Source organism: Nomascus leucogenys, chromosome 10, assembly GCF_006542625.1.
Source record: "Nomascus leucogenys isolate Asia chromosome 10, Asia_NLE_v1, whole genome shotgun sequence".
NCBI lineage: Eukaryota > Metazoa > Chordata > Mammalia > Primates > Hylobatidae > Nomascus > Nomascus leucogenys.
Window position 1 is genome coordinate 61,158,066 of NC_044390.1, and position 12,025 is coordinate 61,170,090.

Here is a 12,025-nt window from a genome sequence, read left to right on the forward strand (position 1 = left end):
CTGTTGACTCGAGTTTTTAGGGAGGGGGCGTTCATCATTTCTCTTCTCTGCTACCAGGCCTTCCTCCTACTCCTCTCCCCCAACCATTCATCCCCCTCCCACCTGCAACGTGGGAAATGCCCCCTGGAGGGTGAAATTTACAAACACGTGACGGGCACCCCTCCCCCACCTCCGCGACCCGCTCCCGGAATGGCCTGGGGGTTGGGGGGCGCTGCCGAGTCCTGTCCTCAGGTCCCCTCGCCGGTCTTGGCTCCCCCACTTCCTCGCCCCCCACCCGACCCTGCTCGAGCTGCTCCCGAAGAGGAGCTGGGGGCGGGGCGGGGGGCGGAGCCCGCAACAAAGACTCGGAGCGAGCGAGGGGGCGGGGGTGGGGCGGAATCCCGGCCGCCGACGAGGCGGGGGAGGCGGCGGCGCAGGGTCGCCCCGGCCGGGCGGGCGGGGTCGCCCCTGGTGGCGGTCCCCGCGCCGAGGCGCCGCTAGGGCGGGCGGGGGTCTGGACGCCGGGCTGGGGGCGCGTCATGTGGCCGCTCACGGTCCCGCCGCCGCTGCTGCTGCTGCTGCTGCTGTGCTCAGGCCTGGCCGGACAGGTAGGGGCCCGGCGGGCAGGTGCGGGCGCGGGTGGCTCCGGGAGAGGAGGGGGGCGCGGAGGGTTCCCGGAGAAACGGGGTTGGGAGGCTCCACAAGCCCCCCAAGCTGCAGGGCGGCGAGGGGCGGGGGTCGCAGCGGGGGAGGGGCCGGGACGTGCACTCTCTGGCTTGGGAGAGGACAAGGGGGGCTTCAAATCCAGCCTCAAGCCGGGCTGGTTTGGGGGGTGGCGTCTTTGGGGTTCTCAACCCCTCCGTGGCACCGAGCCCCCACCCCGCCATCTCGCCGGAGCTGAGTGGGGTTGGGAGGGAAACTTCAGGGGGCATTGGAGGGGGGTGGTTGCTTACCCTTGACTTCCTCTTCGGGGCCGAGATGCCCAGTTTCTGAAGCCCCCCACTCCTCGCCTGCAGCCCCCAGTGTGGGGCAGGGGGCGGGACTCACGTGAGAGTGACTGACGGGGACGCGTGTGAAATGCTGTGGGGGTGCAGGGTAAACGTGTGTGTCTTTGTGTCGTGGTTGGGTGTGACCGGGGGGAGTTTGTGTGTGTGGCGGTTGGGGGGCTTGTCCAACTAGTGCCTGAGTTGGGGTGTGATCGGTACGTGAGATAGAGTCTGTGTGTGACCGTGTCCTCATTACTGGCTCCAGATGACTGGGTGTTGTACAATACGTGTGTGGCCAGGTGTGTGGCCGTGTGAGAGCCTTGGAGTGAGCGTGTGCTATTCTGTACCTTTGGGTAAATCACTCTAAAAGGGTGTGTGTGTGTGTGTGTGTGTGTGTGTGTGCAAGCGCAGTGTGTGCAAACGTGCCCATCCATGCACGTGTGTGTGTGTGTGTGTCTTTGGTGCGTTGCTCACAACCGCACACGCCATTCATGCCCTTACAGAAGCAGGTCTCCCTCCCCATGGCACCCTTCTCTTGGGCAGGCTCAGGGAGCCTTGCAAAATGTGGGGCGTCCATGCCCTCTTTTGCTATTGGAAAGCCCCTCTCTTCCTCCATCTTGGGGGTGAGAGCACCCCCAAGTTCTCAGATCTGTAGGATTTCACAGGGAAGCTCGGATCAAAAATAATAAAATAGTCATTATAACAGTGATCATTCATTACGTGCTAATTTGAGAGGTGCTCTTTCAATCACACAGCACAGATTAAGGCATTTAACCCCCTCTGCCTCCTCCCTACTAGGGCATGGTATTGTTACATTTTATGGATGGGGAAACTGAGGCACAGAAAAGTTAAATCACTTGCTCAAGCTCGAGAGTGACAGAGGTGGGACTGAACCGAGGCAGTCTGGCTCCTGAGCCCACACGGTTACCCTCTTGTTAAATAATCCGCCCCATGGGTGTGGACAGCGTCCGTGAAGACATTGCTAGGTGGGTTTTTTAGGTAGATACGCAGGGGAGAAAAAATTTGGGCACCTTCCCCTTCCTCATCAAGAAAAGAATCAGACCCTTGTACTCACCCCGAGGGGGGTGTTGGGAGGAATGGAGGTTAGACTCCAGATAGAAGGATTTCCAGGCCACGAGGAGAGGTTGTGGGGTCCCCTCCCTCGCTCCTCCATTTCCCCACGCATCTCAGCACCCACGCGCTGGGTGGGATAGGGAGTGTGCCCAGCGCCAGGCATCAGGCCATACACAATAGGTACTCAGTGGATGTGTGAGCCGGAGAGAAGCAAAGAGACACACCTGGGAGAGACAAGAGACCAAAAGAGGCACACGCTTGAGAAACCGGTGGAAATAAAATGAGCCAGGAATCAAGTTGAATTATCCTTGACCTAGCGGAGGAGACAGAGAGCCACCCCCTGTGGCTTCTCCTCCACCCCGTGCTAGGGGAGGACCCTAGATTTTCTGGCTTCTCACCAAGATTGGCTAGGATGCCAGAGTTTGCTGCCAGAGTTGCAATTGGAGGGTGACTCCTACAGCCCCCAGGGCTGGGAGGGAGTTGCTTTGGGGGCGGGACTAACGAGGTCAGTGGAGGCGGGGCTAAAGGACAACGGGGGCGTGGCCAAATGAGGTAATCAGTTAGGGCGGGGCTGGTGGAATCCTGCCGCGGGCTGCAGTGCCCCCAGGCGGCCACTGCGGGAACTACATGGTTGTGAAACAGTCTTCGGCCCCCCATACACCCCCTTGGCGTTGGCCCACCCAGCCTGGCACCCCAGGGAAGGGAGGGGTCTGCAGAGAGGATGCTCTACCCACTCTTCGCTCTCTCCATCACTTTCCAAAGACTTCTTCCCTGTCCCTGATGGGCCCGGGGGTCCTTCCTAGAAATCATTGGTTAATCCATTCAATGATCAGATATGATTATGCACCGGGGGTACAGCCACCAACTGAGTCATCAAATCCCTGCTCTCCTGGAGTTGACCTAGCAGAGGAGACAGAAAAGAACCGAATAACCATGTAATACAGTGTCGGCAACTAAATATACATATAATACAATGCAAGTAGCATAAAGAATAACAGATAAAGTATAGAAGATTAGAGTGGAGCCGGGTGCAGTGGCTCATGCCTGTAATCCCAGCACTTTGGGAAGCTGAGGCAAGTGGATCGCCTGTGGTCAGGAGTTCGAGACCAGCCTGGCCAACATAGTGAAACCCTGTCTCTACTAAAAATACAAAAAATTATCTGGGTGTGGTGGCGAGTGCCTGTAATCCCAGCTACTAGGGAGGCTGAGGCAGGAGAATTGCTCGAATCCGGGAGGCAGAGGTTGCGGTGAGCTGAGATCACCATTGCACTCCAGCCTGGACAACAAGAGTGAAACTCTGTCTCAAAAAAAAAAAAAAAAAAAAAGATTAGAGTGATAGCAGTCGGGCACAGAGGCTCGTGCCTGTAATCGCAGCATGTTGGGAGGCCAGGGTGAGTGGATCACTTGAGGTCAGGAGTTTGAGACCAGCCCAGCCAACATGGTGAAACCCCGTCTCTACTAAAAATACAAAAAATTAGCCAGGTGTGGTGGTGCACACCTGTAGTCCCAGCTATTAAGGAGGCTGAGGCAGAATTGCTTGAACCTGGGAGGCGGAGGTTGCAGTGAGCCAAGGTCATGCCACTGCACTCCAGCCTAGGCAACAGAACAAGACTGTCTCAAAGCAAAAAACAAAAAAAGATGAGAAGGTGGGGGCTATTTGAGCCAGTATGGTCAGGGAAGGTGTCTCTAAGGAGGTAGCATTTCAGGTGACATCTGAAGGAGGTGAGAGAGGGAGCCTTGTGGGTGTCTGGGGGAAGAGCATTCAAGGTGGGAGGAACAGAAGGTGCAAAGGCCCTGGGGTAAGAACAAGCTTGGTGAGTTTCAGAAGCAGTGTGGACGCTGGTGTGGCTGGAGAGGAGTGAGTAATGGGGAGGTCGTGGGGACATGAGGCCAGGGAAGCCAGACCACTTAGGAACTTGTAAGCTGTGGGCAGAAGTTTGGATTTGACCCAGAGAGCAGGAGAACAGGAAAGCAGGGCCTGTCAGAGGCATTGTCCATTCATCCAGGATCTATCCAAGATGTTCTGGGTTCTGGCCTGGGAGTGACTACCAGAAAGCTTGATAGTTCTGAGCCCCACTATTTTCCTTGTGGAAAAGATGCCTTCCTGATCCCTGCAAAGGCCTCCCTAAGATCTAGCTACATCGTTGGCACTATCTGGGTTTGGGACCAACTCTTTCCTGGGGCTTCCAGAGGATGGGGAGAAGGAATAATTCAGTTTAGATCACATGCCTCAGGGACTTCACACTTGCTGTTCCCTCTGCCTGTGACACTGTTCCCCCCAGTAGCTATTTATCTCTGATTTCTGCTTAAATGTCACCTCCTCCAAGAGGCCTTCCCTGAACAGCTAAGTGAAATAGCCCCCTGCTGCCACTCTCTGAGTGCTTACTCCGTGTTCTCTTTCTTTCTTTCTTTCTTTCTTTTTCTTTCTTTCTTTCTTTCTTTCTTTCTTTCTTTCTTTCTTTCTTTCTTTCTTTCCTTCCTTCCTTCCTTCCTTCCTTCCTTCCTTCCTTCCTTCCTTCCTTCCTTCTTTCTTTCTTCCTTTCTTTCTGTCTCTCTCTCTCTTTTTTGAGATTGAGTCTCGCTCTGCTGCCTGGGCTGGAGTGCACTGGTGTGATCTCGGCTGACTGCAACCTTTGCCTCACAGGCTCAAGTGATTCTCGTGCCTCAGCCTCCCGAGTAGCTGGGACTACAGGCATGTGCCACCTGACGCCCAGCTAGTTTTCGTTGTATTTTTAGTAGAGACAGGGTTTCACCATGTTGGCCAGGCTGGTCTTGAACTCCTGAACTCAGGTGATCTGCCGCCTAAAGTGCTGGGATTATAGGCGTGAGCCACCACGCCCGGCCATATTTTTCTTTATAGCCCTCTTTTCCACATTTCTATGATTCTTCTATTCATTCATTCTCTATTTCCCCACTAGAGCGGCAGTTTATCAGGGTTCAGCTAGCTTTGTTGTTTCTCCAGTGTCTAGAGCAGAGCCTGACACACAATAGGTGCTCAAGAAATATCTGCTGAATGGTTGGATGGATGGATATACCCCCTCACACACAGAGAGTGTCTTTCTTTCTCAAACCACAGGATTCTTGTATCAAGAGAGTGTCAGGGGAACACTCGCTCCTGGATGGAAGGCACCAAGAAAACCCATTCTTCAGGCTAGGTGTGATGGCTGACACCTATGATCCCAGCATTTTGGGAGACCAAAGCCAGAGGGTCTCTTGAGGCCAGGAATTTGAGACCAGCCTGGGCAATACAGCAAGATCCCATCTCTACAATAACTTTTTCTTTTTATTTCTTTTTTTTTATTTTTGAGATGGAGTCTTGTTCTGTCACCCAGGCTGGAGTACAGTGTTGTGATGATCTCAGCTCACTGCAATCTCTGCTTCCAGGACTCAAGAGATTCTTGTGCCTCAGCCTCCCGAGTAGCGGGACTACAGGGGCGTGCCACCACGCCCAGCTAATTTTTTTATTTTTAGTAGAGATGGGGTTTCACCATGTAGGCCAGGCTGGTCTCGAACTCCTGACCTCTTGATTTGTCTGCCTCGGCCTCCCAAACTGCTGCGATTACAGGCGTGAGCCACCATGACCGGCCTCTACAGTAACTTAAAAAAAAATTGGCCAGGCTTGTAGTTCTACTTAGGAGGCTGAGGTGTGAGGATCACTTGAGCCCGGGAGTTTGAGGCTGCGGTGAGCTATCTTGCACCACAGCACTCCAGCTTGGCCGGCAGACTGAGACCCCGTCTCCACAAAAAAGAAAGAAAACCCGTCTTCTTTACCTGTGCCTGACATTCCACCGATAGGGCACTGCTATTTAGGGGTAAGATGATGTTCTCTTGGGGCTCCTTTAGAACATGTAAATGTCCCAGTGGAGGGAAGTAAAAGGAAATTTAAAGACTCCGAGTTAGTGTTGGAAAGAGCCTCTTGGGGCTGGATTTAAGATTATGGAGCTTGGGCGACATCTAGTGGTCGAGTGAGGTTTGTGCAGGGACTGTGTGCGTCTGTGTGACTGGTGGGTGAATGTGTGTGGTTTTGCACCTGTGCGTGTGCGTGTGTATGTGCATATGTGGGATGGGGGTGCCCAGGTCAGGGTAAAACAGGTGAGATACTCGCCGCGGGTGCAAAAAGTTGATGATGATGATGATGATGATGATGATGATTTGAGACGGAGTCTTGCTGTGTCGCCCACACCGGAGTGCAGTGGCGCGATTTCGGCTCACTGCAATCTCCGCCTCCCGGGATCAAGCGATTCTCCTGCTCAGCCTTTTGAGTGGCTGAGATTACAAACGCGCGTCACCATAGCTGGCTAATTTTTTTTTTTCGTATTTTTGTATTTTTAGTAGAGACAAGGTTTCACCACGACCTCCAGACCTCAGATGATCCGCCCCCCTTGGCCTCCCAAAGTGCTGAGATTACAGGCGTGAGCCACGGTGCCGGGCTTATTTCTAAGACGGGGTCTTGTTCTGTCACCCATGCTGGAGTGCAGTGGTGCAGTCATAGCTCACTGAAGCCTCCAACTCCTGAGCTCAAGTGATTCTTCTGCGTCATCCTCCTGAGTAGCTAGGGTTACAGGTACATGGTACAGAGTTCAGCTATAGTGCAAAATTTAAGGGTATGCCCCCACAAAAAATAAAAACCAGTAACCAAGATAAATAATATTTTAATGGAACATTTTAGGAAAATCTAAATTGATGCAAGAAAAATCTATGATGAACAAAAACAAATTTTTAAATAAGTATGGGCTCCACTTCTGCACTTGCATAACTTGCCTCACTCTAATTTTGGCCCCATAGACATGTGTCTCTGGTGTCATGTGTGTATGTGTATGTTTGGTGACTGTGTGCATGTTCAGGGACCATGAGCACAGGGACATGCTTGTATCATCATCACACCAGTGACTGTATCCATGTAGGTCAACCATATGGTATGTGTGGATTTCTTTCTTTCTTTTCTTTTCTTTCTTTTTTTTTTTTTGAGATGGAGTTTCGCTCTTGTTGCCCAGGCTGGAGGTCAGTGGCGCGATCTCGGCTCACCACAACCTCCGCCTCCCGGGTTCAAGTGATTCTCCTGCCTCAACCTCCCGAGTGGCTGGGATTACGGGCATGTGCCACCACATCCGGCTAATTTTGTATTTTTAGTAGAGACGGGGGTTCTCCATGTTGGTCAGGTTGGTCTCGAACTCCTGACCTCAGGTGATCTGCCCGCCTCGGCCTCCCAAAATGCTGGGATTACAGGTGTGAGCCACCACACCTGGCCTGGTATGTGTGGGTTTCTGATGAGCCCAGTGGCTGGTGTGGGCAATGACTTTGTAGCCCCAGGATTCAGTGTTAGTGCCTGGGAGACAGTAATGTGCTGTTTTCATTTGTTCCTGCATGCATGTATTCATTTATTTTATTTTATTTTATTTTATTATTTTATTTTGAGATGGGGTCTCACTCTGTCGCCCAGGCTGGTGTGAAGTGGTGCAATCTCAGCTCACTGCAACCTCCACTTCCCGAGTTCAAGCTCTTCTCCTGCCTCAGCCTCCCAAGTAGCTGGGACTACAGGCACACACCACCACACCCACCTAATGTTCATATTTTTAGTAGAGACAGGGTTTCTCTATATTGTTGTTCAGGCTGGTCTCAAACTCCTGACCTCAGGTGATCCACCTGCCTCAGCCTCCCAAAGTGCTGGGATTACAGGTGTGAGCCACTGCGCCCGGCCCATGTATTCATTTAGAGAGCATTCATTAAGAGCCTTCTGTATCTCAAGCGTTATACTATGCAACAAGCACTGGGTGGTAGTTTGTGCTTTCAAGAGGTGGAGTAGAAGATTTAACTTCTGGAGGAGTTGAGCCTGGCTGTGTTGGGAAAAAAGTTATCATGACAGGAGCACTTTATTCCCGTATCTAGGGAACTCTTGTCTGAGAACATTGACGTGTCTTCACTGCCAAGGCGGAAACCCATTCTATCTCTTTTTTTCTTTTTGAGATGGGGTCTTGCCATGGTGCCCAGGCAGGCCTTGAACTCTTGGACTTAAGCAATTCTCCTGCCTCAGCCTCCCAAGTAGTTGGGATTATAGGTGCACACTACCTCAGTGTGTCTTGCAACTTCTTCCATCCAGAGCGCAGCCACAAACCAAGAAGTAACCAGGAAAGAGCAGAGAGCAGGGAGAATAGATTCCATGAAGACTGTATACAAAAGCTTATTCTCTTTCTCTCTCTCTCTCTCTCTCTCTCTCTTTTTTTTTTTTTTTTTAGACAGAGTCTCGCTCTGTCGCCCAGTCTGGAGTGCAGTGGCACGATCTCAACTCACTGCAACCTCCGCCTCCTGGGTTCAAGCAATTCTCATGCCTCAGCCACCCAAGTAGCTGGGACTACAGGCGTGCACCACCATGCCTGGCTAGTTTTTGTATTTTTAACAGAGATGGGGTTTTGCCATGTTGCCCAGGCTGGTCTTGAACTCCTGGCCTCAAGTGATCCACCCACCTTGGCCTCCCTAAGTGCTGGGATTACAGGCATGAGCCACCACTCCCAGCCTGGAAAAGGTTGTTCTTGTTGCTCCTGGGGACCCGGTAGACTCTCGGTCCCTGTTTACTCTTACTTTACACGTAGTTCCAACAATCCTGGGCAGCTAGTAACTTGCCTTGCTTAATAGACGAGAAGGCCGGGCGCGGTGGCTCACGCTTGTAATCCCAGCACTTTGGGAGGCCGAGGCGGGCGGATCACGAGGTCAGGAGATCGAGACCACGGTGAAACCCCGTCTCTACTAAAAATACAAAAAATTAGCTGGGCGTGGTGGCAGGCGCCTGTAGTCCCAGCTACTCGGAGAGGCTGAGGCAGGAGAATGGCGTGAACCCGGGAGGCGGAGCTTGCAGTGAGCCGAGATCGCGCCACTGCACTCCAGCCTGGGCGACAGAGCGAGACTCCGTCTCAAAAAAAAAAAAAAAAATAGACGAGAAGACAGGTGTCATTGCACAAGAAGAAAGAAACCAAAAGGCAAAGCCAGTTCAGCCATCAAATGAAATGGCAAATAGCTTCTCACTTTTTAGGCTCTAAGAGAGTCCTGGTGAATCCCAAGAAAAATACATAATAAGCACATGGTGAGCCGGGTTCTTTTTAAATTTTATTTTGTTTCTTTTTTTTTTAAGAGGCAGGGTCTTGCTCTGTTGACCAGGCTAGAGTGGAGTGGTGTGAGCACAGCCCACTGTAGCCTCAACCTCCTTGGCCCAAGTGATCCTCCTACCTTGGCCTCTCAAATAGTTAGGACTACAGGTGTGTACCACTACATCCAGCTAATTTTTCTTTTTCTTTTTCTCTTTTTTTTTTTTTGGTAGAGATGGGGGTCTCACTATGTTGCCCAGGCTGGTCTTGAACTCTTGGCCTCAAGTGATCCTCTTGCCTCAGCCTCCCAAGGTGCTGGGATTACAGGTGTGAGCCACCGGGCCCAGCTAATTTTTGTTTTAGTAGAGACAGGGTTTCACAATATTGTTCAGGCTGGTCTCGAACTCCTGAACTCAAGTGATCCGCCTCGGCCTCCCAAGGTGCTGGGATTACAGGCATGAGTCACTGCACCCAGCCCAGATTGTTTCTGTTCCTAATTTCTCTAGTAATTTCTATGAAAAAGACACTGATAGAGGCACTCACCCACTCAGGAGGGACGTGACACAGTCCGCTCTGAATGGCTGTCAGTTGCCAAATTTGGGAGACAGATGCAGCAGACACATGGTACAAAGTGCCAGATGTCAAGAGTCAAGTGGACTTCCTGGGGGAGGTGGCATTTGAGATGCGCCTTGAAGGATGAGCAAGTGAAGACTGGAGGGTGGACACAGAAGAAAGTCATTGGTCATGCTGACAAGACCTGGTGGGTTTACCCTTATTTTACACATGATTCTAACCATGTTTAAAGGAGGGGAAGGTTCTGGAAATGGGAACTAGGGTAAGTGTGTGGTTGATGCCTATGGTGGGTACAGATAGGAGAAGGGAAGTGAGCTTGAAAAGGTTGTGATCTGACTGTAAAGGCTTCGAAAGCTGGGTTAAGGATTTTAGAATTTATTTATTCATTTATTTATTTATATTTTTTCGAGACAGAGCCTCGCTCTGTCGCCCAGGCTGGAGTGCAGTGGTGCGATCTCAGCTCACTGCAACCTTCCCCTCCCAGGTTCAAGCAATTCTCCTACCTCAGCCTCCCGAGTAACTGGGATAACAGGCGCGTGCTACCACGCCTGGCTAATTTTTGTATTTTTAGTAGAGACAGGATTTCACCATGTTGGCCAGGCTGGTCTCAAACTCCTGACCTCGTGATCCACCTGCCTCGGCCTCCCAAAGTGCTGGGATTACAGGCGTCAGCCACTGCGCTGGACCTTATTTATTTATTTTTAGAGATAGAGTCTTGCTCTGTCGCCCAGGCTGGAGCGTAGTGATGCAATCATAGCTCACTGCAGCCTCAAACTCCTGTGCTCAGGCAGTCCTCCCACCTCAGCCACCTGAGTCACTGGGACCACAGGCGTGTGCCACCATGCCCACATAATTTTTTTTTTTTTTGTAGCGACAGGGTCTCACTATATTGTCCAGGCTGGTCTTGAACTCCTGGGCTCATAAGATCTTCCTGCCTCAGCCTCCCAAACTGCTGGGATTATAGGCGTGAGCCACTGCACTTGGCCTAGAATTTAGTGAGCTGGTCATAGTGACTCATAGCAGAGGTTGTGCATGTTTAAATGGAAGACTTTAAAAATTTTTAATTGCTGTAAAATACACATAATATAAAATTTATCTCTTTAGTCATTTATTTATTTATTTATTTATTTATTTATTTATTTATTTATTTTATTTTATTTTTTTTTGAGATGGAGTCTCGCTCTCTGTCCCAGGCTGGAGTACAGAGGTGTGCTCTCAGCTCACTGCAAGCTCTGCCTCCCAGGTTCAAGCGCTTCTCCTGTTTCAGCCTCCGGAGTAGCTGGGACTACAGGCGCCCACCACCACACCTGGCTAACTTTTTTGTATTTTCATTAGGGACAGGGTTTCACCATGTTAGCCAGGATGGTCTCAATCTCCTGACCTCATGATCCACCTGCCTCAGCCTCCCAAAGTGCTGGAATTACAGGCGTGAGCCACCGTGCCCGGCCTAGAATTTCCATCCTTTTAAAGGCTGAATCATATTCCATGTATGGATATATCACATTTTGTTTATCCATTGGTTCATCAATAAATAGACACTGGGTTGTTTCCAGCTTTTTAAAAAAAGTCTTAATTTTAGAGAGGAGGTCTCTCTCTATCACTCAGGCTGAAGTGCAGTGGCACCATCATAGCTCACTGCAATCTCTATCTCCTGGGCTCAAGGGATCCTTCCACCTCAGCCTCACGAGTAGCTGGTACTACAGGTGCATGCCACATGGCTGGCTAATTCTTAAATTTTTTTTGTAGAGATGGCGTCTTGTCATCTTGCTCAAGCTGGTCTTCAACTCCTGGCCTAAAGCAATCCTCTCACCTCAGCCTCCCAAAATGCTGGGATTACAGGTGTGAGCCACTGTGCCCGGCCTGGTTGTTTTCACCTTTGAGCTTTTTTGAATAATACTGCTATGATCATGGGTGTACCAATGTCTCTTTGAGACACTGAGTTCAGTTCTTTTGTGTATGTATTCAGAAGTGGCATTGCTGGGCCAAGCACGGCGGCTTACATCTGTAATCCCAGCAATTGGGAGGCTGAGGTGGGTGGATTGCTTGAGCCCAGGAGTTTGAGACCAACCTCAGCAACATGGTGAAACCCTGTCTCTATAACAAATACAAAAATTAGCTGTGCCTGTGGTCCCAGCTACTCGGGAGGCTGAGGTGGGAGGATTACTAGAGCCCGGGAGGTCAAGGCTGCAGTGAGCCATGATTGTACCACTGCCTGGGTGACAGGGTAAGATCCTGTCTCAAAAAAAAAAAAAAAAAAAAAGTATTGCTGGGTCATATGGTAGCTATGTTTTAAGTTTTTGAAGAACTACAATAATGTTTTCTACGGCGACTGCACTA

The 12,025-nt window shown here is 50.9% G+C and overlaps 1 protein-coding gene across 1 annotated transcript in view; it reads left to right on the forward strand.

The window, feature by feature from the left end:
• The first annotated feature begins 338 nt into the window (after positions 1-338).
• OLFM2 (olfactomedin 2) overlaps positions 339-12,025 on the forward strand; it is an 85,953-nt gene continuing 74,266 nt past the window's right edge. Inside the window, exon 1 of the mRNA XM_030820913.1 lies at positions 339-587. Within this exon, the coding sequence (XP_030676773.1) occupies positions 519-587 (69 nt within the window). The 5' untranslated portion in view covers positions 339-518. The remainder of the gene's footprint in view (positions 588-12,025) is intronic.